This window comes from Caloenas nicobarica, chromosome 5 (assembly GCF_036013445.1).
Source record: "Caloenas nicobarica isolate bCalNic1 chromosome 5, bCalNic1.hap1, whole genome shotgun sequence".
Taxonomy (NCBI): domain Eukaryota; kingdom Metazoa; phylum Chordata; class Aves; order Columbiformes; family Columbidae; genus Caloenas; species Caloenas nicobarica.
The window spans coordinates 54441594-54462122 of NC_088249.1; the positions used below are offsets into that span (position 1 = coordinate 54441594).

General features: G+C 37.1%; 1 protein-coding gene across 2 annotated transcripts in view; it reads left to right on the forward strand.

Annotated features, from left to right (window-relative positions):
• The window catches only part of PLEKHA7 (pleckstrin homology domain containing A7), a 155193-nt gene that overhangs the window by 98352 nt on the left and 36312 nt on the right, over positions 1-20529 (forward strand). For both annotated transcript variants that reach the window (XM_065635470.1, XM_065635471.1), the window contains exons 6-10: positions 5039-5143; positions 6906-6978; positions 8041-8141; positions 15105-15280; positions 17357-17842. In XM_065635470.1, the coding sequence (XP_065491542.1) occupies positions 5039-5143; positions 6906-6978; positions 8041-8141; positions 15105-15280; positions 17357-17842 (941 nt within the window). The remainder of the gene's footprint in view (positions 1-5038; positions 5144-6905; positions 6979-8040; positions 8142-15104; positions 15281-17356; positions 17843-20529) is intronic.

Here is a 20529-nt window from a genome sequence, read left to right on the forward strand (position 1 = left end):
TTCAGTTGATGTATTTTTGGTCTCTGCTTCTCATTTGCTTGCAGTCCAGTATAAGTGTAGCCACGCATGCTTCTGGCAGACTGCCAGGTGCTGCATTTTTTTAATACAGGGCAGCTTTAGACTTTGGATACAGCTCTTGTAGAGGGCTTGCCTGTATTTTCTTCTCCACCAAGTTTGTTTGTATGAGATTCATCCTGCTGTGGGCCCTCAGTAAATACTTTACTGAAGTTTTCATTAAGAAAGAGAGCCAACATCTTTTTTATGTATGCTTTGTTTCATCATTGCATGTGTTTCCAGGCTTGAAGTCACTCATCTTGTTCTCTAGGGTCAGAAGTTCTGTTGAATTCCTTCACAACCTAACACAAATTTAATTCAAGTGAACTAGCAATGAGGACAAAGGTTGTGAAGTGAATAACTGGTGTCCTCCATTTTGAAATTGACTTTTGGCATGTTGAGAGTAGATTTTAACATCCTTTCATCTATTTCTAAATGTTTTCTTCCATGAATTCCATAATCATTCATTCAAATAGTAAGTTCTCAGACATAGACTTGACACACAATCATGAAGCCAAATACACATTCTGTTTGTCATGGCAAATGTCTATAGCTACCCATAGCTAATTATTATATTTTATGAAATGTTTTCATAATTTTGTGCTGCAAATGCAATCACAGAACAGTGTAGGTATCGTGTTGGAATCCTGGCCAAATTCAAATTGATTTTTGGATAGATCTGTGCTCATTGAAATGCTACCAAATCAGAACGTGCAGGTACGTGGCTTTTCACTTGATTCTTGTGCAAAAAGTGGACAACTGAGTATCGCTACATTTGGGGCAGAGGAGGAAGGTAAGCTGCCAACTCTGCAGCAGATTTGTCATTCTCAGTTCAAAATGAAAGAGGTGAAGACTTCTGGCTTGCTTGTTGCAGTGTTCAAGTCTGAATTTGGATTGGATAAAACTTCTGAAGTAAAAAGTAATTGTTTGGAAAGAGAATTTCACATGTTTTAACCAACAATGTCAGTTGTACAGTGTACAACAAGAGCAGAGTGTTGAAAAGAAGAAAAAGGCCAAAATGAGACTTATGCTTACCAAAATGTCATTATGCATTGATGTGCGCATATATATATATATATAAGGCTTCCTTTTGTAAGACACCAGAGGTGGGTAGTGTTGCAGAAATGCAAATAGATTCTTGGGGTGGGACCCGCCATTTCGATGCTGTCACTGTCGGAAGAAGTCATCCGAAGACTTAGACCAACGCAGCCTACCCTTCCTTTTGAAATTGGAGGGGTATAGAGTTGTGGGAATAAAAAGCAAAAGGGAATGCTGATAAACCACAATAGCTCTCTGTCCCAAAGATCTGCTTGTTCTTAGCCAATTCATTATTAACCATATTAAAAGCCATTTATATTGATTACAAATGAAGGATATGGAGGAATAAGGACTGTTTCAGTTTGAGAGTAGGGTACTTTGGAATTTAGTCTGTTAAAGCATGTGATGGTGTGAATGGAAGCTTGTAAATGTTCCTGTGCTACAAGGTACTTTGGCCAAGCTGAAAGCGTAAAGAATGGTGCTGTAATGTATTTATTGCTATCTACGTTCTGAGAATGTGTTTTGGATGGATTCTGCGTAAGAGAAGTAATGGAATTGTTGGCGAAACTGATAGGTGCTGGTATTTTTCCAAGATGAACTGGTGAGAATTACAAGTAAATAAAAAACATGTCTAACAGTTGAGAGAAACAGGCAATGGTGACAGGTGATGGTGCCAGCTCTGCGGGACTAGCTGGAGTGCAGGACACAGGGTTTGGTTCAGGGCCACTGCAGATGCGTGCTCAATAGGAAGAGCAGGAATTTCTGAGAGTTTCAGTTTTTCCTGTCTGAAAAATAAGGATTTTCTCTATTTTTCTTAGAGATACTGAAAGGTTTCATGGGTTAATTTGTTACTGAAACATTGAGATTTCTTTGAATGGAAGAGTTTATGACTTAGAATTAAACAGGTGGGGGTTCTGTGGGTTGGGGTTGGTTTGGTTGGTTTGGTTTTTAATTCCATGTAGGTTGAAAGCTATGTGTTCTCTTCTGTGTTGTATACATACACGTATTTTTGCCAAGATACTGTCTTCCCTTTTGCTATTTAGAAAGTCTGTTCCAAGTGAAAGTCCGTTTACATTTTTGGTGACCATCCAGTTTTAGATAAAAACATAATTGCATTTTATAATTAAGTTAACAATTTTCCTCCTCAGCTAGAGGCTACTGTAAGGAAAAAGATGACACAGTGCTGAAAAGGAATTTGAAAATTTTGGCTCTTGACATTTTGCATTTTTTTCGCAAAGTCTTATGAGTTATTCACAAACAAACCAGCATAACAAATGCACAGAAGTCAAAAGCGACTTCTTTGTCTTCAGAGACAGGGGCAGCTGCACTGGCCTGCATTTTTCAACATACGACAATGATATCAGAATATATTAAGTTAGGAAAAGACTACTTCAGTACAAATAGTTTTTTAAAATACACCTTTTCTTTTAAACTATTTTTTTTATTCTAGCCAGTGGAAGCAAGGAGTAACACTCAGTATCTATTGTGCTTTGTTTTATTCCAGAGCAAAGATGATTGATACTGCAGATTAAATGAAAATTTTAACTACGTAAAGCACCATTTTCTTGTTTGTTTGTTTCTGTTATTGGTATTTTATTGATATAGAATACACAGCCTTAGGAAAACCTTTCCGCCTTCTGTATAACAGAAATTATTTGGTCTTTTTACCAAGTCCAAGGATGACTTTTCTATTAATACCTTGTGGTCTGCTTTTTTTTGGTTTTAATTAAATAAGGTCAGATAATCATTGTGTTTGATCATTGACAGAGGATCTGATTTAAAAAAAAAAAAAAAAAACAACAAATTTAAGCCCAGTTGTTGGGCTAGATCAGCTATACTTTTAACTGTACCTCCATTCATCCACCCTTCCTAGGATAAATCAAAGAAAGAAAAATCAGGAAACTAAATTCTGTACATCTTGTAAATTGATTTCTGTTCAGGTGCAAAGCATAGATTTTTGATTTTCAGAGCCTGAAACAGTTTGAGCGTCATTATTTGTCATTGTCCTTGTAATGCAGTTGTTGCATGTAACATTTGGCAACAGTTTTTTAAAATCTTGAGTGAATTGATTACTTCTCACTTTTCTAAAGAGAAAGTATATATGGCTTGGCCTGATGATCATATGATCATCCAGAGCTCGGCTGTCCTCATGATACATCTTTGTGTTCATTTAAAGTGATATTTGGACACAGGTTCACGAGTTATCTTTTGGAATATTTTTCAGTAGCAAACACAAAATGCCTAAAGTTATTTCTTCCTTCCTTTAGTCTCAGACTTGCCGCTTGTAGGTCTGTGAGTGATTAGCGAGGGAGACGTTGTGGTTGTAACTGACACACTGTGTTTGCACAGAGCTGCTGCTCTGCAGCTTGTTAGCGCAGGTATGGCGCAGAAATGGGCTGCGAGATCCCGGTGACACCATCCTCACCTGCCTCGGATGGTGATGTGAGCTGGTTATTGCCAGCGGAGTGGCGGGTACATCTGCTCAGAAAGCTCTTGCTGTTTGCAGCCTGCCCCGTTGGGTTTGTGCTGGGCTGCTGCCCGGCGCCGCGGGTGGGTCTTGTGCAGACCCTCACAGAGGTGCCAGGTGTGTTGTCTCTCCTAGGGAAGAGCCCAGACTGGGCATTCTTCCGAATGCATTAGAAACGACTGTGACATGCAGCTCACCTGACTTCTGAGCAGGGCTGAAAGCAGCGTGCTGCTTCCTGGTAGAGACCTCAGAGAAACTACCTAGTAAAATCTGCCCTTTGCTATCACCTCACAGGTCATAAATCTGCATCCTGCTTTATATGCTATGGTACCAAAGAAAAATTGGATTTTTGTTTTTTACTGATTATTGCTATTATCTTAATCCTGCATTAAGATGTATGCTTATGCCTACTGAAATATGTGACATTTAGTGCGGACTGGTAAAGCCTGGCCTCAAGATTAACAGAATTCATTTTATATTATTTGCGCTGTCTTCTAGTCCAGATGTTGCCTGACTTGCAGAAGTGGTATGCTGAGATATTTTTATGGTGTTGTCCCTTGCGTATGACAAATGTACTCATTTCCAGAGCTGCTCTTTCTCTGCAGCTGATAGAGCATCAGTACCCTGACCAGCTGAGAGGAGAGAGTCAAACAAAACAGATATCATAGGAAGGAGACAGTGAATCTGGGCAGCTCTTTCCTCAGAGAAGTTGGTAGCAGCTGTAAGGGTGGTTTGGGCACCTCGGGTTCCTAAAGCACTTGCAGTAGCAAACTGTGCTGAGATTGGATAAGAACAAGCAGATCCAGAGATTCTCACTCTCTTTTTCACAGGCTGATAAGCTTTCCTTTTTTGTTTTAGGAATAGTTTTGCCTATGTGAGTCAAAAGGGAGGCTGCAGTAAAACACAAATGATTCCCTAGTCCTTGTGATTTCTATTAGTACTTACTGCTGTCCAGGTCTCTTCCTCAGCAGTGTCACTCTGTCGTCTTTCGCTTGCGGGGTTGAAGTCCAAGCTATAAATGTTATTTGATTTTAAACAGGAAAGAAAACAAACAAAGAAGAACAAAAACCCCCCACAAACAATGAAGAGCAAGAGTAGGATTCACGTGCACGAAGTCCTCTGTGTGTAAGAGACTTGTACGATGTTGCAGAGCGACTTGCATGCAGCTCTTGTAGTGCACTCAAATCCTTCCCAAGCACACTAAAACTGCAGCAGCTCTGCCTTTCAGGCTTAAGTCACCAGTGCTGCTGCTGTTCAGCTGGGAGTTGGCAGACTGTCCTGGCACTGATGTGTTGATGGAAGTGGCAGATTGACTTTACTGTGTTGGAAATACCATTGCGTATTTACTTGCCCTTGAAAATGCTATAAATTCTTCGTTAATGTGTAATGAAGTATGAGTTTATTCAGTGAGGTTATTTCTAACATGAAGTGAATCTCAGTACAGTTTAAAAAACACTGCTGCATTATACTTCTTTACAGGTTGTGAAGGCTGGAAACAAAGTTCATAGCTTTGGAAAGAGGGAACAAGCTATCAGAAGGAATCCCAATGTTCCTGTTATAGTAAGAGGTTGGCTGCACAAACAGGTATGCATTTAATCATCTGTTTCTGTTCATGTACTTCAACACAGTCATCAAGTAAATGTAAATGCCTTCTAGATAACTGCAAAAACAGAAGTTTGCATGTTGGCAATGCAAGTCAGCGTTGGGTACTCCCACAAGCTTCTGTAATGAGGGATTTGTGCTCAGCAAGTGTGAAAAACAAGTTTTACCTACAGCATTGTTTCAGAAGTGGAAGCAATGATAAATGGACGTTGCCACCATAGTTAAACGTTGAGGCTATCACTTTGTTCTTAAAATCTGTTTATTTTCCTTGTTTTATCCTGCTGGCTTGCTGCCATGCTGATCTCAGTCTCCCTCAGAACATACTATAAACCCAGGGATGACTGTGAAGTCCTTATTCCATCTGTTTGCTTATACCCTGATCAAAGGCTTAATTCCAACTCATATGCCTTTTGTTCACCAGAAGTGTTAGGGACAAAATGAAGGGAGACAGGAACCTATTCACCATACATCACTGTCACCAAGACCACTGTCCAAGCAAAGACTGAATTATAGGATTTCATCCAGAAAACAGAATTTTACAGCTGCTGCATCTTGAACTCTTAAGCTGACAGAAACACATCCTGGAGTGCGAAAAGTAAATGAAGCTATTTGTTGTATGAGAATACTTCCTTGCTTCTAATTTGGCACTCAGCGTCCATCTGATTATCACCAGAGATCCAGCAGCTAGTCTAAGTCTAAGGCTTACACTTACGATTCTATATAAACAGGATGGCGAAATTACTGCCAACCATCTGCTTCCTCCTGCATGGAGGGCTATGTTCTGCCATCAACTCTGGTGACATCCACTACCCAATTCCATTAGTTTTCAGGATAGAATCAGAACTCAGACGCAGTATGTGTTGACAGCATTGTAGCATGAAAAAGGAAAGGGAAGGAAGTCCTTGCATGCTTAATATGACTGCAGAAAGAACGGAAATAGTATATACAACGTTCCACTAGCTGTTTCCTTCTGTCCCCTTACCTCTACTTGGAAGCACTTAGAGCTGGAAGATACTCTCTGTGCTGCTGGTCTCATCAAAGCCTACCTCAGCTGAGCAAGTTGTACTTGCTTAGGTTACAGTCTGGCAATTTTACAAGCTTCTATAATTAATTTCAATGTAAATATTACTCATTTTGACAAGGTGATATATATTATATAGAGAGATATAGATTTATATTTCTGCAGGCATATTGTATTATTGTTCATTAAAATTTGCACATTTTGCACCCTATTTTATTTCCTGAGGAACATTCGATTAAATTACATTTTAGGCATAAATGACATATGGGAGATTGACTCTAGAATTATAGGGGATCATTGTCTGAAATGTGAAGTCGTACTTCACAGCTGTGTAGTGATTTTCATCTTGTTCTACAAGCACTCCTTGTTGGAGTTTGTGCCATCCAAGAGGCCTACTTTGTTTCTTTACTGGAAGATAAATCTGTATAGATAAAATATGCATTGGTTGTGTGTAAGGTTAATCTGAATGCTGTTTGGAATGCGAGTGTAATTACTTAATGAAAATTAGCAGTTTGAATATTTTACCCTGATTATTTTATAACTGGATGTTTTGCCTCTTGTCTTTCTTCGTACATAATATTTTGCTAAAATATAAACCACTTGTTTTTGCAATTCATACCACATTTTGGCAAACTTCTGGTAAGCTACTCACTGGTACAGCATTGTACAATAAGCTGTTAACTTTCCTTAAATAAAAAGTGTATCACATTTCTTGCATTTCAGGATAGCTCTGGAATGCGATTATGGAAAAGAAGATGGTTTGTGCTTGCTGATTATTGCTTGTTTTACTACAAAGGTGAGTAGATACTAGCTCTTTTGAGTTAGTCTGTAGCAGTTTGCCTGTTCAAATCACATTGCAAGCATAAAGGAATTGAACTCTTCATATATAGTGAGGTATTCTGAGAATATGCATTGTAAAACAATTACTTATCCATATGTCTTTAATGTGCAGCAAATTTCAGGCTAGAGTTGGGGAATGAGAGGATGTTCTATGATCTTTTGTCACATAACTTATCTTTGATATATGCCAAGGTTTATGCTGCAAAACATTTAACGGCAATACCAGTTTAATATTTATACCATCTCTGCATTGTGTTACCTACTTGCTTGTGCTTGGACAGCTGATTTTTTGAGAATGTACTGTGGCTAGATCAGGGCATTGATTCGGCTTCAATCCAAGAGACAATGTAAGAGTCTGAACTTCTGAATCCAGTATTTCTACCAAAAAAGGTTAGATGTGATACTAGGCTGAACTAGGAATGGTGTGGTATTACATAAGGTTATTTTGAAGTTTTGAATATTGTGCAGTGTGTTACAATTTTTAAAAGGCGTTACAGAATATGTAACTCGAATTCATATTTCTAAGTGCTGCGTTTCGGCTGCTGATCACTATAGAGACAGCAGTTATAGAGGTTTCCTAATTGTAGCAATTAGCCTAGATGTAGAATGCTAAATGGAATGTCCATCATGTTATGCAGCCTGTCGGAGTTCATTTGTCACAATAAGCTTTATTCCCAGAGCATATTCTTCTGTTTGAACTTAAAAAATTCAAACTCTCCCCCACTGCCGCCCCCCACCCTGTGAAAGCAGGGTCAGGAAAGACGACAGCGCAGGTTGCTCAGGTATTGAAACTCCAGTCAGGCGTTGAAAACCTCCAAGGATGGAGATGGCACAGCCTCCCTGGTCAGCCTGTTCTGCTGCTGCGCTGTCCTCATGGGGAAAATTCTTTTCCGTATATCCAGTCCGAACTGCTCTGCTTTCTGCTTAATGCTAGTTGTCTGTGTGTCCATAAAGGAGAATGTATTGGTAGCGCACTGAAAGGTGCAGTGAATTAGATTCTATTTTTTTCATTCAACAGACAGCAGAGAAGAATCTGTTTTGGGTAGCATTCCATTGCCTAGTTATGTAATATCTCCAGTTGGACCTGAAGATCGCATAAATCGCAAATTTTCTTTTAAGGTACAGTTACCAAGCTTATTAGCTAATTGTATTTTTAAATATTTATTTGCATTAGAAAAAATGTTGTTGTAAACAGAATCATCATCTGCCTTCCTACTGTATTTATTATGTTTTTCTAAAAGCAGACAGGTTTATTGACTACCTGTTCAAATGTGGCATAGCACGTTTTGTTGCTTATGAATTGACATTCGTATGTCTGTTTGTATGTGTCTTTAGAGCCTAATAGTGTATCTGTGAGTAAAGATCCCATTTCTGAAATTAGAAATTAGTATTGATAAGTTGTTCCAGTACTGTTTACAAATTGAAAGAAAAGTTGTTGATTTTTCTTTGTAGAGTACTTGATCTCAGAGTGGCTGACTGATGGTCTTTTGGTTCTTGTTATGTTCTTTTTTAAAAAAAATAATCAGCTCAGTTCTTACAGTTAGAAAATGACAACATTGTCGCTTTTGATGTATAATTTCCTCATTTCAAGGGGAAAAAGAGAAACCAATTGCTTTCTCCTTTTTTGGGAGGGAGCAATAATCATCTGAAGTGACATGGAATTTTTTAAAGAAAAAATACTCTGATATAGTTTGGTGTTGCTTTTGTGTTTTTTCTTTTTTTTAAATAAAAGTGTAATTTACAGTTCTATTCTTTGCTATAAAAACCTACAAAAATAAAATCAAACATACATTCCTTCTTGACAGTGGAGAAACCTGACTCTGATTGATTGTCTGAGCTGCAGCACTAAGGCAATGTTTAGAAAAATCAGTGTACGTTGTGGAATTAAGTTCTATCTGTACTTGGAGCAGAACCTGTTTTTCTATCAAGCAAATGAGTTATGTACTCAAAAAAAAATAGAAATCAGGTTTAGATCAGGTATACTTTAGGTGAGCTAGAAGGAAACTTTCTGTGAAAATCCTTCCTGTGCTGAAATTACGAAAAATGTGCTCGACTTAGACTTTCTCTTGCATTTTGATTTTTGGGGTGTTTTAAACTTGTAGACTGCCTTTTGTTGCTTTGGGTTCTGTTTTCAAGTGGATAATAGTTTGAAATTTATTAAACAAATATTAACTTGGAGAATGTGTTTAAAAAAAAGACCCAGTGCACTTTGTGGAAATGTTTATTGTACTTTTTCAAATGTGTTGAACATGAGATAGCAGGACAAGCTACAAAGGAACCTTTGTTTAAGAAAAACTTTTCCACTCCAATATTTAATGAGTGTAATTCATCAAGCCCTTCTCTTCTAGAGACTTTTCCTAGGAAGGACACACTCAAAGAGGACCACCCAATATACTTGTAGACTTCTACTTGGATAACTATTAGTGCAGACTGGGGAAGGAGATAAAGTCATGGTAGTATCGAGTTGCTTTAGGTTTAAAAAAATAATCTTCTTTTTAGTTTATTGAAAAGGTGTTTGAAAATGTTAATTGAATGTATACTAGGAATGTTAACTAGTTTTACCCTATCAGTGACAACGCGGGGAAAAAACCCCTAGTGTGTGGAAACACAGAGTTTCCAACCAGTGTATTCTATAGGAAAGCTCCAAGCAAGTTACCATTGCCAAGTTGTGCCTCTCCTTTGCTGTGGAGTAGAATCCATGGTTGTGATCATGGTTAAACATTTTCAGAAGCAATTGCAGACTTCTTCTGTTCATTTCAGGATATCATACTTATATGGGATCTACCAAGTCTTCAGTCTGATTCATTTTTCTGAAAATCAGCATGAGCCACTAACCTGAGACTTTCAACAGAGGGTCATTACTAAGAAGCAGAACCCTAAATTACACCCCCGTGACAGAAGTTGATATAGAAATAGGGAGTTGATAGGAAAATAAACTTTATACTAGAAATCTGTATAAAAAAATCCACAACATACATTTGGTGTATTAGTTTGTTGGGCCCATCTTAATTCTGCTTTAGGTGTTTATGACTGGCTTCAGATTTGATGCTGCAGTTTCATTTTATTTAGAACCAACTCTTAGGGCAGGAGGAGGATTTTGTAAGATTCCTGTCGCATGGACCCCATCCAGAGCTCAAGTTCAGTGGCCACAGAGATGGCTGTGGGCATGTGGCAGCAGGAGCACGGCTGTGCCGGCATTCTATGACTCACCAGCCATTACCTTTATCTAATCTCTTCAGTACACTTTGATATCCAGAGCATAGGCGGACATTCTGTCTCACGACTTAGTGCAGTCAGAAATAGAAAACAGAAGCAGATTAAGCCCAAAATAAAGATAGGACTTTTTTTGCATTTAAGTCCTGAATGAGTGGGAGAATGTGTTGTGTTACTTTTTACATTGGGCCTGTTACAATAGAGGTATTGGCTACCATTTTTAAATGGCTGTTTTAAGTAACAATGCGTTTTTGAAGCTAAGGAAGCAGTCTAACAGTGAAAAATTCAACATATTTATTTGTAAAACTAAAGGGAGTAAATTTACTTAGCAAATACATGGATTTTTTTGCATATGATTCAGTTAGAAGAAGGTTTGTAAAATACATGCTCCCTAGGATATATGTTAAACCCTGCTAACTGTTAAAATGTACACCAATGGAGTTCTCAAAATTCTTTTCCTTTCATCATCTCCTAAGGCACAGCTTTAAGCTTTTGTGCCTGAGTGTTTAACAATTACAGGCCTTGAGAACTGCATACAGGCTGTTCAAATGCATTCAAAAACCTACTTTGAAGTGTAGCAGTATGTATGTTAAATTGTTTTGTTTAGTAACTCCAGTTTAAGTATCTATCTTGATGAGTTTTTCACATTGTTTATTTGTCCCAAGCAAAGTGCTGTGACTAGCTGTAAACTACTGCCATTAAGCCATGTGAGAACCTTTTAGAACTCAGGATCCTTACAGCATATGTAGTTTAGCAGCTAGCATCTTAAAGATACTTAATCTAATTGCTGTATTTTGTAATATAGTCATTTTTTTGCTCATACAAATGCGAGGGAGCACAAATCCAATGAATAAATTCTAATCTGAAAAAGTTGGCACAACATTAATGTATAGTTGAAATTAGTCCTTGTGCTTAACAGAGAATTGATTGTACTTTTTAGAAATACAACATTTTTAAACATGAGCAGTATCAATTTGTGAAGGTTAATGTCATCGCAGTCTCTTTATAAACCTCATGGTCCTCAATCATGAAAACTATTTTTAATTGATCATATATGGGTTAAAATATATGAGAGAATACTGAAAGTAAACTTGTTTATATAAATTTGATGGTAATAAAAATTGAGAAACTTGGAAGACGTACTACCATTTGCTGTAAAGAAAACAACAGAACTTCATGCAAAGACAATGTATACAAGTATGTTTGTATTTAGGTGCATATCTTGCATCCAAATAAAGTCAAGAAAGGATGCTCTGATGTTTCTTTAAGAGGTGGGAAGTAGCATTGGAGATCCAAATTACTCCTTTTTATTTTGATGCTACCTTTTACATTTTTTCAGAGATAATCTCTCTCAGCATGAGGGCTTTCAGAGCCTAGGAAGCCAGGCAAATCATTACTTCCAAAAGATGCTACTGCAGCTTGTTTTTAAACATCTTTTCATTATTGACACTCTTAAGACTTATTAAAGGAAGTATCTGTTCATTGCGTAAATCTGCTGGGACCAGGGCAAACATCTTACCTGTTTCTTTGGTCTCACTGATTTTCCTAAAAATGATTGACATAGTTTGTTCCTTTATGTTCACTGGATCGTTGTTGCTACCTTAGGTTCCCATATTGCTTCTCAGAGTCTGGGGAGTCACGTGAAGAAATGCCAAGGGCTATAAATTTAAGAGGTGCCATTTTAGAATTTGGAGGAGGGAAGGTTCTAGCTTCTAGAAGTTCTGAAGAAATTCAATATTGTTTGAGGGTGGAAGATGAGTTAGATTGTAGTGTGCTGGTGTTGTATTTATAGTTAAGGCTCAGACTATTTCTAGTTTTGCTTGTAAGTGCTTCATAAATGTTGAACTTCAGGAGAAGAGAGAATTTCCTGCATTTTAGAACTTATTGAGAGGACTAACTTTGAAAGATTACAATTATTAGAAAACTGTTCCCCTCCCCATCCCTCTGTCCTAGGAAGTATGTATTTTTCTCTTCTGGGAATTTTCAATTATTGGAGGTGAACATAATAGCTCTAGGAATTAGTTACTTCTAGTATAGTCTTTTGTTAAGTATTTTCTTTGGAAACATGAATCTTTTCATGATTTTAACTTGTTTAACTTTTTGTCCTTGTCTTGTCCTATTGGTATGCTCTTGGGGTTTACTGTCCATTTCTCCTTCTGTGCATTATGGGAGAGAGACTGCTTTTCTTCTCAATCTGTCCACATTAAGGCATCTGAATGCATGAATAGGTACCGGTATTATTTTTTCCCTGTTGTGTGTATGGTGTACATGTGCTCATGTGCTGTGTTTTAGGCTTTTTAGTATGCTGTAATCGTCCTAATAGCTATTGCTTTAAAAAAAAAAAAAAAGATCCACTACACTCTGTGTCTGCTAGCAGTGACAGCTACAAGACATTCACACAAAGTGGCTTTCTTGCATATACAGCACACTACTAATAAATAACTAAAATATATTTTAATTTTCCTTTAACCAGTTTTATATATTACAAACTTCAGAATGTTGTGTTTGTTGATAATAACACGCCATCTCCATTATCCCTTCCGAAACCATGAATGTTTATGGCTGTGATAGCTTCACTCTCTCAAGGGAGAATGGTACAACATACTTCGCATTTTTATGTGTTTTCACCTACAGCCTCTTAGGTGATGCTTTTAGCTGTGTTCATCATGCGCCGCTGAAAGAGAACCTGAAAGGCAAATGAGTTATGTTGATCAGGACTTACAGGTCAATTAAGACATTCAGCTGTTAAATCCATTTATTGATGCGGTACTCAGTCTCTGCAGTTGGTTTCTGCAGGAGTTGCTTCACTTCTGAATTCCAGCGTCTTCTAGGGGCTCAACATGGTCTGCGAAGGATCCCTGTACTCATAAGGTCTAGATTAAAATCACTGTTTTCTTTTACATCTGGAGCTGCCAGTTTTTGATCTCTTCTTGCACTAGATGCTAACCATAAATTGCAATGAATTAAATGCTCCTAAATCATATTTGTTTTGACCATTTGTAGTGCTCTCAAAATGAAGGAAAAAAACCCTCTCAAATAACAAAACCCAAGACCTCAACAAGGAAAATATTAAAAAAAATGCCTATATTTCCTCAATACATAATTGATCAGAGCTGCTGTTTCATGCATGACAGTCCTGTTTTCCTATGTTAAGATGGGTAGCTAATGGTGGGAAGGGAGACGAAACCACCTTGTATTCCCTTAATGGCCGATGCTGGTGGGAAGCAAACTCTTTCGAGCAGGAGAGAGTCTGCGACTTCTCTCTCTCACCCTTTCTTCTTTTTCCTTCTCCTCCTTTTGCTGGCTGCTTTGCTGCGGTCTCAGCTTTCCACCATGGGTGGGGTGGTGGGCCCGGGATGGCAGGCCGGGGATGGCGGGCCTGGGCCTGCACCACAGTGCTCAGAACAAACAGAGGTTTCCTTGTCCGAGGCGCAGAAGCAAAAGGCCACATTTTGCACGTTTATAAGAACAGGCTGCAATGGAAAGGGAGTAAATTCTCCACAAAACTTAAAGCGCTGCAAGAGGAAGCAAATATTTTGCTCTTCAGAGTTGTTCATATGAGTCTCTAAGATTATGGTAATTTGGGAAACTCGGGGTAAACAACTGAAATTATAACATGTAGGAGTGACCACATTGGATTAAATAGGATGGGTTTGGGCAAAACAATTGCTGTGTTTCTGAAGCCATTTATGATTGTAGACTGGTGTGGGTTTTTTATTTGGAATAATGAGAGGGAGATGATTTCATCAAAATAAAAAGACCACTCAATTAGGGAAGATTTGTGAAGTATGTTTAACCTTTAAAATAAGATGAAGCCAAATGGAAAAGTTGAGATAATTTTTTTCTTTAAAAAAACCTCTGTTTCAGCAGGGTTTCATGCTTTTGTATGTGACAGCAGGTTTAGTTTCATAAAAAACAGTTTAAATTATTAATTTTTGTTTAATATCATTATGAGAGCTTTCAAACCTGGTATACTGTCTTCAGCTTTTTGGAAAGTAAGGAGATGAATCTCTCTCTGCTAAACTGAAGCACATCTGTATAGTAACTTTAAGGAAATACAGTGAAGTGTTTCGGGACTGATACAGCTTAGTAATATCTACACTATTGCTTATACAAATGTGTATGAGATTTGATTAAATTAAACTAGCCTGGAGTTGCAAAGACCTTCCATATTTAATACGTTTGAGTATTGAACATATTTATAGAAGAATTTCCAAATACCTCTAGTTTGTAGTGGAATTTCATGGGGTATTTTGATGTGCAGAAATACTTGTCAATATTTTATGTGCTGTGATAAATTCATCAGAGTTACTAACTTTATCAGTAAGTCTTGTGATTTTGTGGCTAATATAGAGGTTCAAGTGCACGCTTTAACCAAAAGATCTTAACGTGCATAATAATCAGTTCTTAAATATGTGGTTTAATTGCTTGAATGGTAAGATTTTTGTCTGTGTTCTGTCTGATTAAATTGCTTTATTAAATGAGCTGGGAAAATTGGCTTGCTTACATACGTCTCAGTGAGAATTCTTTAATTTGTTTTGTATGGTATTTATGGCAAATTAAATGTACCTGTTAAGAGAAAATTTAAAGCTGAAATTTCCTACTCCAAAAAAAAGAAGTGCTGCACTTTTAGCTTAATAGCACGAGAAAGAAGTAGAGGAATTTCAGTAAAAATCAGAGAGTGCTATTTGAGTTTGTTGCATTACAGCCCATTGTGGCAGTGTAATAATTTTATCCAAAATTCAAGAAAAAGTTAAAGAATCTGGAAAGTTATTTAAAGATATCAGGTAAAGTTACAGGGCTGTCTCACCTTTTCTTTTTTTTTTTCTTTTTCTTTTCCTTTTTTTTTTTTTTTTCCTCCCCTGGCAGGCTGTTCATACAGGTATGCGGGCATATATTTATAATAAGAATTCTGTTATTGGCTCTCAGGCAGAGCATTCAGGGATGCGGACGTACTACTTCAGTGCAGATACCCAAGAGGACATGAATAGCTGGATCCGGGCTATGAACCAAGCTGCTCTTATGCAAACACATTCACTGAAGAGGCAAGTTCAATACAAAAACTGTTAGTTTTTTTAAAAATATATATTTTATATATATAAAAATGTGTATATATATAAATCAGATTGGTGACTTATGAAGGCGATATTTGTAAATGTGTGCATGAAACTCATTCCCGTTTAAAATAAATTATTATTTTTAACTAACAGTTAACTAACATCAGTTAAGAAAACCTGATGTTCAGTATTTGTGTCTACTCACAGATTGTGTGCCCACATTTAGTGACATGGATTAATTTCTGCACTTATATAATTTTTTTAGGGAATTTCAGTTAAAAATTTACAGGTTTTGTGAACAAATTCATACACCTGCAACAGCCAGTTGGCAGCCTTGAGGAGAGATAAGTGAACGGGAAAAGGCAGAAGAGGAACGAGTTGTTTCAAATGAGTGTTTAGAAGTAAGATGAAAATGCTCTTAAGAGGGAAAAGAATGTAAAAGATGGGTAAATTATGTTTAGAGTTACAGATATTAACTACGTTATGCAGGTATTAACTACTTTTCACTTTGGTGGCCTTTAATACTTGTGTTTGTTATGGTTTTCCTGGTGTAGGAAAAAAAAAAAGCACTGTTATAAAAGGAGGTTGTCCATCGTCCCATTGTTCTTAATTAGTGCTAGAGGCAAACAAATTCAGCTGTACCTTCATGTGCCTCCATTTTTTCCCTTTTCTTAAAATCGATCTAACATTCTTGATGTTTTGACTTTGGAATGTGATTCTTTCCCTACAACTCCTTGTGAAAGAAGACTGTGTACTGTGAGACAGCCCTGCTTTTAACCCTTTGGGGCTGTGTGGGTTAGTGTGTTGTGGTGCAGTTTCTCAGAGTGTCTCACACTACTGCTTGCTTTTGGCAAATAAAATATAAACAAAGGATCAAAATCTCTTCCAGAGCTTTGCATCCTATATGATTTTGTGTTAAGATTTTCTGGATTTACTTTAAGTTACAAATAACATGTAATGTGTTACCTGGTTTTTTTCTTTATCTTCTTTATAAAGATAGGAATAATTGAAAGAAAAATTGGAGAAGTCTGGCATGTTATAAGTATTGATCCAGTGTCCTTCCTCCTAGTAGACTATTTGTTTTGAGATGCTTAGTAGACTGAAGTAAAAACAATGGTTATGGCACTTATTAAAAATTCACCTTCCATAAAGCTTTAAAGAAGCTGAACTTATTTTCACAGAAGATGAGGTACTACTCTGAGATCAATGATACTCTATTGAATTATTAGAGAAAAAAATATTGTTGAGAAGCTTGTCATTATAAAGATATGAAGACAATTGTAAATGAAGTACCTTGTATGTGAAAAGCAACATAAAACTTTCAGGATCCTTAGATGTTTTCTTGTGTGTTGTAAGTTTAATATCAAGATTTCTGGTACGGAATTTTTTAAATGTTTAGGTAATAAGGTGAATAAGTAAGCTAGTGTGCATTGCAGCATGTACTAGGAGCAATGGAGTGGGGATTTTTTTGTTGTTGTGTTGTGGGTTTTTTGGGGGGTTTTTTTGGTGGTTGTTTTGTGTGTGTGTGTGGTGGGTTTTTTTTTTCTTTTTTTCAGGAATAGCCCCCAGGTTATAAATTCTGTGGACAATGATAGTACTGACTCAAATGTAGATATTGTTCTGTCCTCTTGACCAGAAATGACTAGTCCTTAAGGCATCTACAGCACTATGAAAGACTTTTTTAACTTTGAAATGAGCAGTTGGCAGTTTGATTTTGGTTGTTTGGCTTTCAGTGTTTCCTAGGATAGGAAGACTTCCTTTTTTACGGTTGTGCGTACATAATATTATACAAGTTGAATACTTATGTCCTACAATATTAGTATTTTCAGTCATTTTTACAGATGCATATAAATGATTTCTGCTTCCTTAATAGCACTGTAAAGGTAACTTTTGTCTAACTGAGATAACAACTGAGTTTTGCTGAGCGTATCTGTCTTAACATGCCAAATTAATCACAGACTGGTGAAGGTGCTTTTCTGGGTATCCTTTCTAAAGCAGTAACAAGACCACATCAACTTTTGACAATTAAGCAGTGTTCATTGCTGACATGTATCTTCTTTTCAGGGAAACTGAAAAAGTGGATCAGCAAGCTGTTCCTCAAGTCAATCATGTGGATGCCTGTAAAGAGTGTGTGAAGGCAGAAATTACGGATACAAAAGAAAGTTATCAGAAATCAGCTGAGATGCTTGGATATGATAAGCGTGAAGAGATCAGAAAAGAAAAAGAGGAAGAGCAGCGTCATATCCACAGAAAAGAAACTCTGGAAACTAAGAAGGGAAGGGCTAAGCATGCGTTAACAGAAGCTGATTCATTATTTCCAGACTTAACGAATGCACCGAGGTCCCAAGTAGCTCAGCCTCAGCCAGCTGAGAAGAATGGAACGCTTCCTAGTTCATTAAGTATGAGTGCTGGCCTAGTGGAGCAGAATGGTACCAGCTCCTATAAAAGAGGGTTTGTTCCCAGAACAAATCCAGATAAACAGATTCAGAGAAAAAGTAACATGGCTCAAGTGGAGCACTGGGTAAAAGTCCAAAAAGGAGATACACGAAGGTTAGTAGTATGCCCATCTGTAAACAGGCTGCCAAGTGGCATTTTCTTAAAGGAAAATATATATTAGTAATATGCAAATCAGACTGATATTTTACAGAGACAATATATAACAAAGCTTACTTTTCTCTCTAGTGCATAATGGTATTTTTCAGGTGGTTATCTCATGGGAAAGCCAATACAGGATTGGCTAATCAAATCCTTTTAATGTTGTCACTGTATTGCAAATAGAAAAAGTGAGACTAGAGTGCTATTTTTTTACTGGTTTTAATCATTGTGGATGCTTAAAGCTTCTTAAAATTTGTGACAATTGAAAAGCCAGAAAGTGAAGTGCAGCCCTCAGTTACCTCTTATTTATCAACAACTACACAATATGAATTATAGATAATAATTTGTTTTCCACTTACAAGTAAAGAATGCTGACTTTTTTTTTTAACCTCCTTTCTGTTCCTGTTTCAAACATCCATTCACTCCCCTACTCAGATCACTGCACTGTGTGCGTCAGAAATTGAAAGGTCTCCATATATTCATTTAATTAATGAAGAAGTCCTAGGATGTTCCCATGGTCTCCAGGATTCTCTTTTCCCTTTTCAGTCCCTGGAAATTACCTAAAGAGGTGGAATGCACACTGGAATGCTTTTGTAATTTGAAAATCACATAATTGCTTTACTTTCAAAGTGTGCAGTCAGGAACCAGTTGAAAAAATGAAGTGATGTTCAGGATGTCACCCTCTGTCAAGTGGCCGTAAAGACACTTGGGCTCTGTGCTGCATGTGCGGATTTTTCAAATATGGGTAACCTACTGAGTTAGTGCCTTATAAATTTGCTAAAATCTAATTATAATATAGAACAATAAGGGACATTAGCATGTAGTTTTTAGGAGGGAGAAAACATTTGAGGCATTTTTTTAGTGCTTTTTGAAGCAAACATTTGTCATTTTGGATCCATTAAGAAATTTAGGACTTGCTAATTCTGTTTGGAAGTCCATTGTTCTACTCTCTTATCTTTGGAATTACCCATAAAGAAGTTTTCATACTTTTTGATTTTATTTAACATTCTTCTAGGCTGCTAGAGTCAGTTTACTTGCATCTTTTTTGCTCGGATATCAATTAGCGCTTCCCGAGAGAATATGAGTTTAATGAAGAAAAGTACTTAGTGTGTTATTTCTTCTTACATGCACAGATCTATTAGTCTAAAATAATACAGAAAACTATTGAACTAATTAGGTGGTGCTTAAGAAAACTTCTGTTGATGTTTTTCACATCAGAAGTATAGGCAGTGAAGAGGCTTGACTGACAGCTAAATAAGCACTGTTTTCTTCCTAATTGCTCTTTCCAGTAAATCAGCTGTAGGTCTGTATCAGGTGTAGTGTTAAGATAGCACTGTTGTGGGTGACAGTTTTTGTTCTAGATAAAACCTCAGCTGGAGCTGTTAAGTACTGAGTGAAACTTTGCAAGAGCCAACTGCAGTGATGCAGCCAAAATCTAACTTTATAGGTGGATATAGAGTAGTTCTCTTCTTACCTTAAGAACTTTCTTTAAGTTCTATTTTAGCTCAGTTGACCTTGTTTTCTGTGTCTTTCCCTGACAAATGCCATTATATTCTCTGCGTTCAGAATATATTGCATGTTACCCTCCTGAAGATTAATGGATTGATCTTTTACATGGCCCCTTCTCGCAATCTGCTCAGTTGCTGGAGTGCATTTAACTGATGGGTAGAAGTGGCATATTAGTCACCAAATGTCTTCTTGATTTCAAGATATAGAAATTTAAGATGGAGATGATGGACATTCCATTTTGATTTCAGTAAGCGTGTGGACCACTTAATGTCTCCATTTTTACTGTTATTCCAGCTGAAATGTTACAAATAAAGAACCTCTGAGGGTTTAGAAGCTTTTATAATTTTTGAACACAGAATGAGTACAGTTTTCTGTTTCCTGGCTCAGGTGTATAAAGCTGCAATGCTTGCCAGCAAGTTGATTATGACAAGAAAGAACTCTCTTGTATAATTATTTGCAGGGATTGCACCTTTTATAGATATCTAGATCTTTCAAATAGATATTTTACATCCCCTTTTTATGAAGCACTCAGAAGTGTTTGCTCACTAGTACATGTTAGCTCTCCCTTTGGAGATTCATTTCTCTTAGGCAATGAACTATCATCTAACCCCTCTCTGTTCTCAGCAAAGGGGACTACCTGCTTGACAGGGGTTCATGCCAGCCTTTGAGAGAATTGGAAGGAGATTTGAAAGGAGGCTTTCAGGAGATTTTGGGTTTAAGTAATTAAAGGTCAAGACCATCAAACAGCAGCTGCCCAGGAATTGCTAGTCTTTGATCTGATTCCAGTGCCTGGATACACATAGTGGATGCATAATTGTAAAGAATCTGCTATTTCTAACAGTTTATTTGCACAAAAAAAAGACCCCATATAAATCTGAGAAATGTAAGCTTAATATTTCCGAACCAAACGTGTTGAGGAATTTCCTTCCTTACAAATACAGTGTTAAATACTTCTGGTTGTGCATAACTTTCAATTCCTTCCTGATTTGCTTAAGGAAGAGATTTTTTTAGCTTCTGTGCATGCCCATGAATAGGCATTGTGTTCTCAATAATTGCATTTGTTTTCTTTTGAACATTTGTCTTCTCTGTCTACAAAATTTTCTGTGTGGTTCCTTCCCATTGCAGATCCTGAA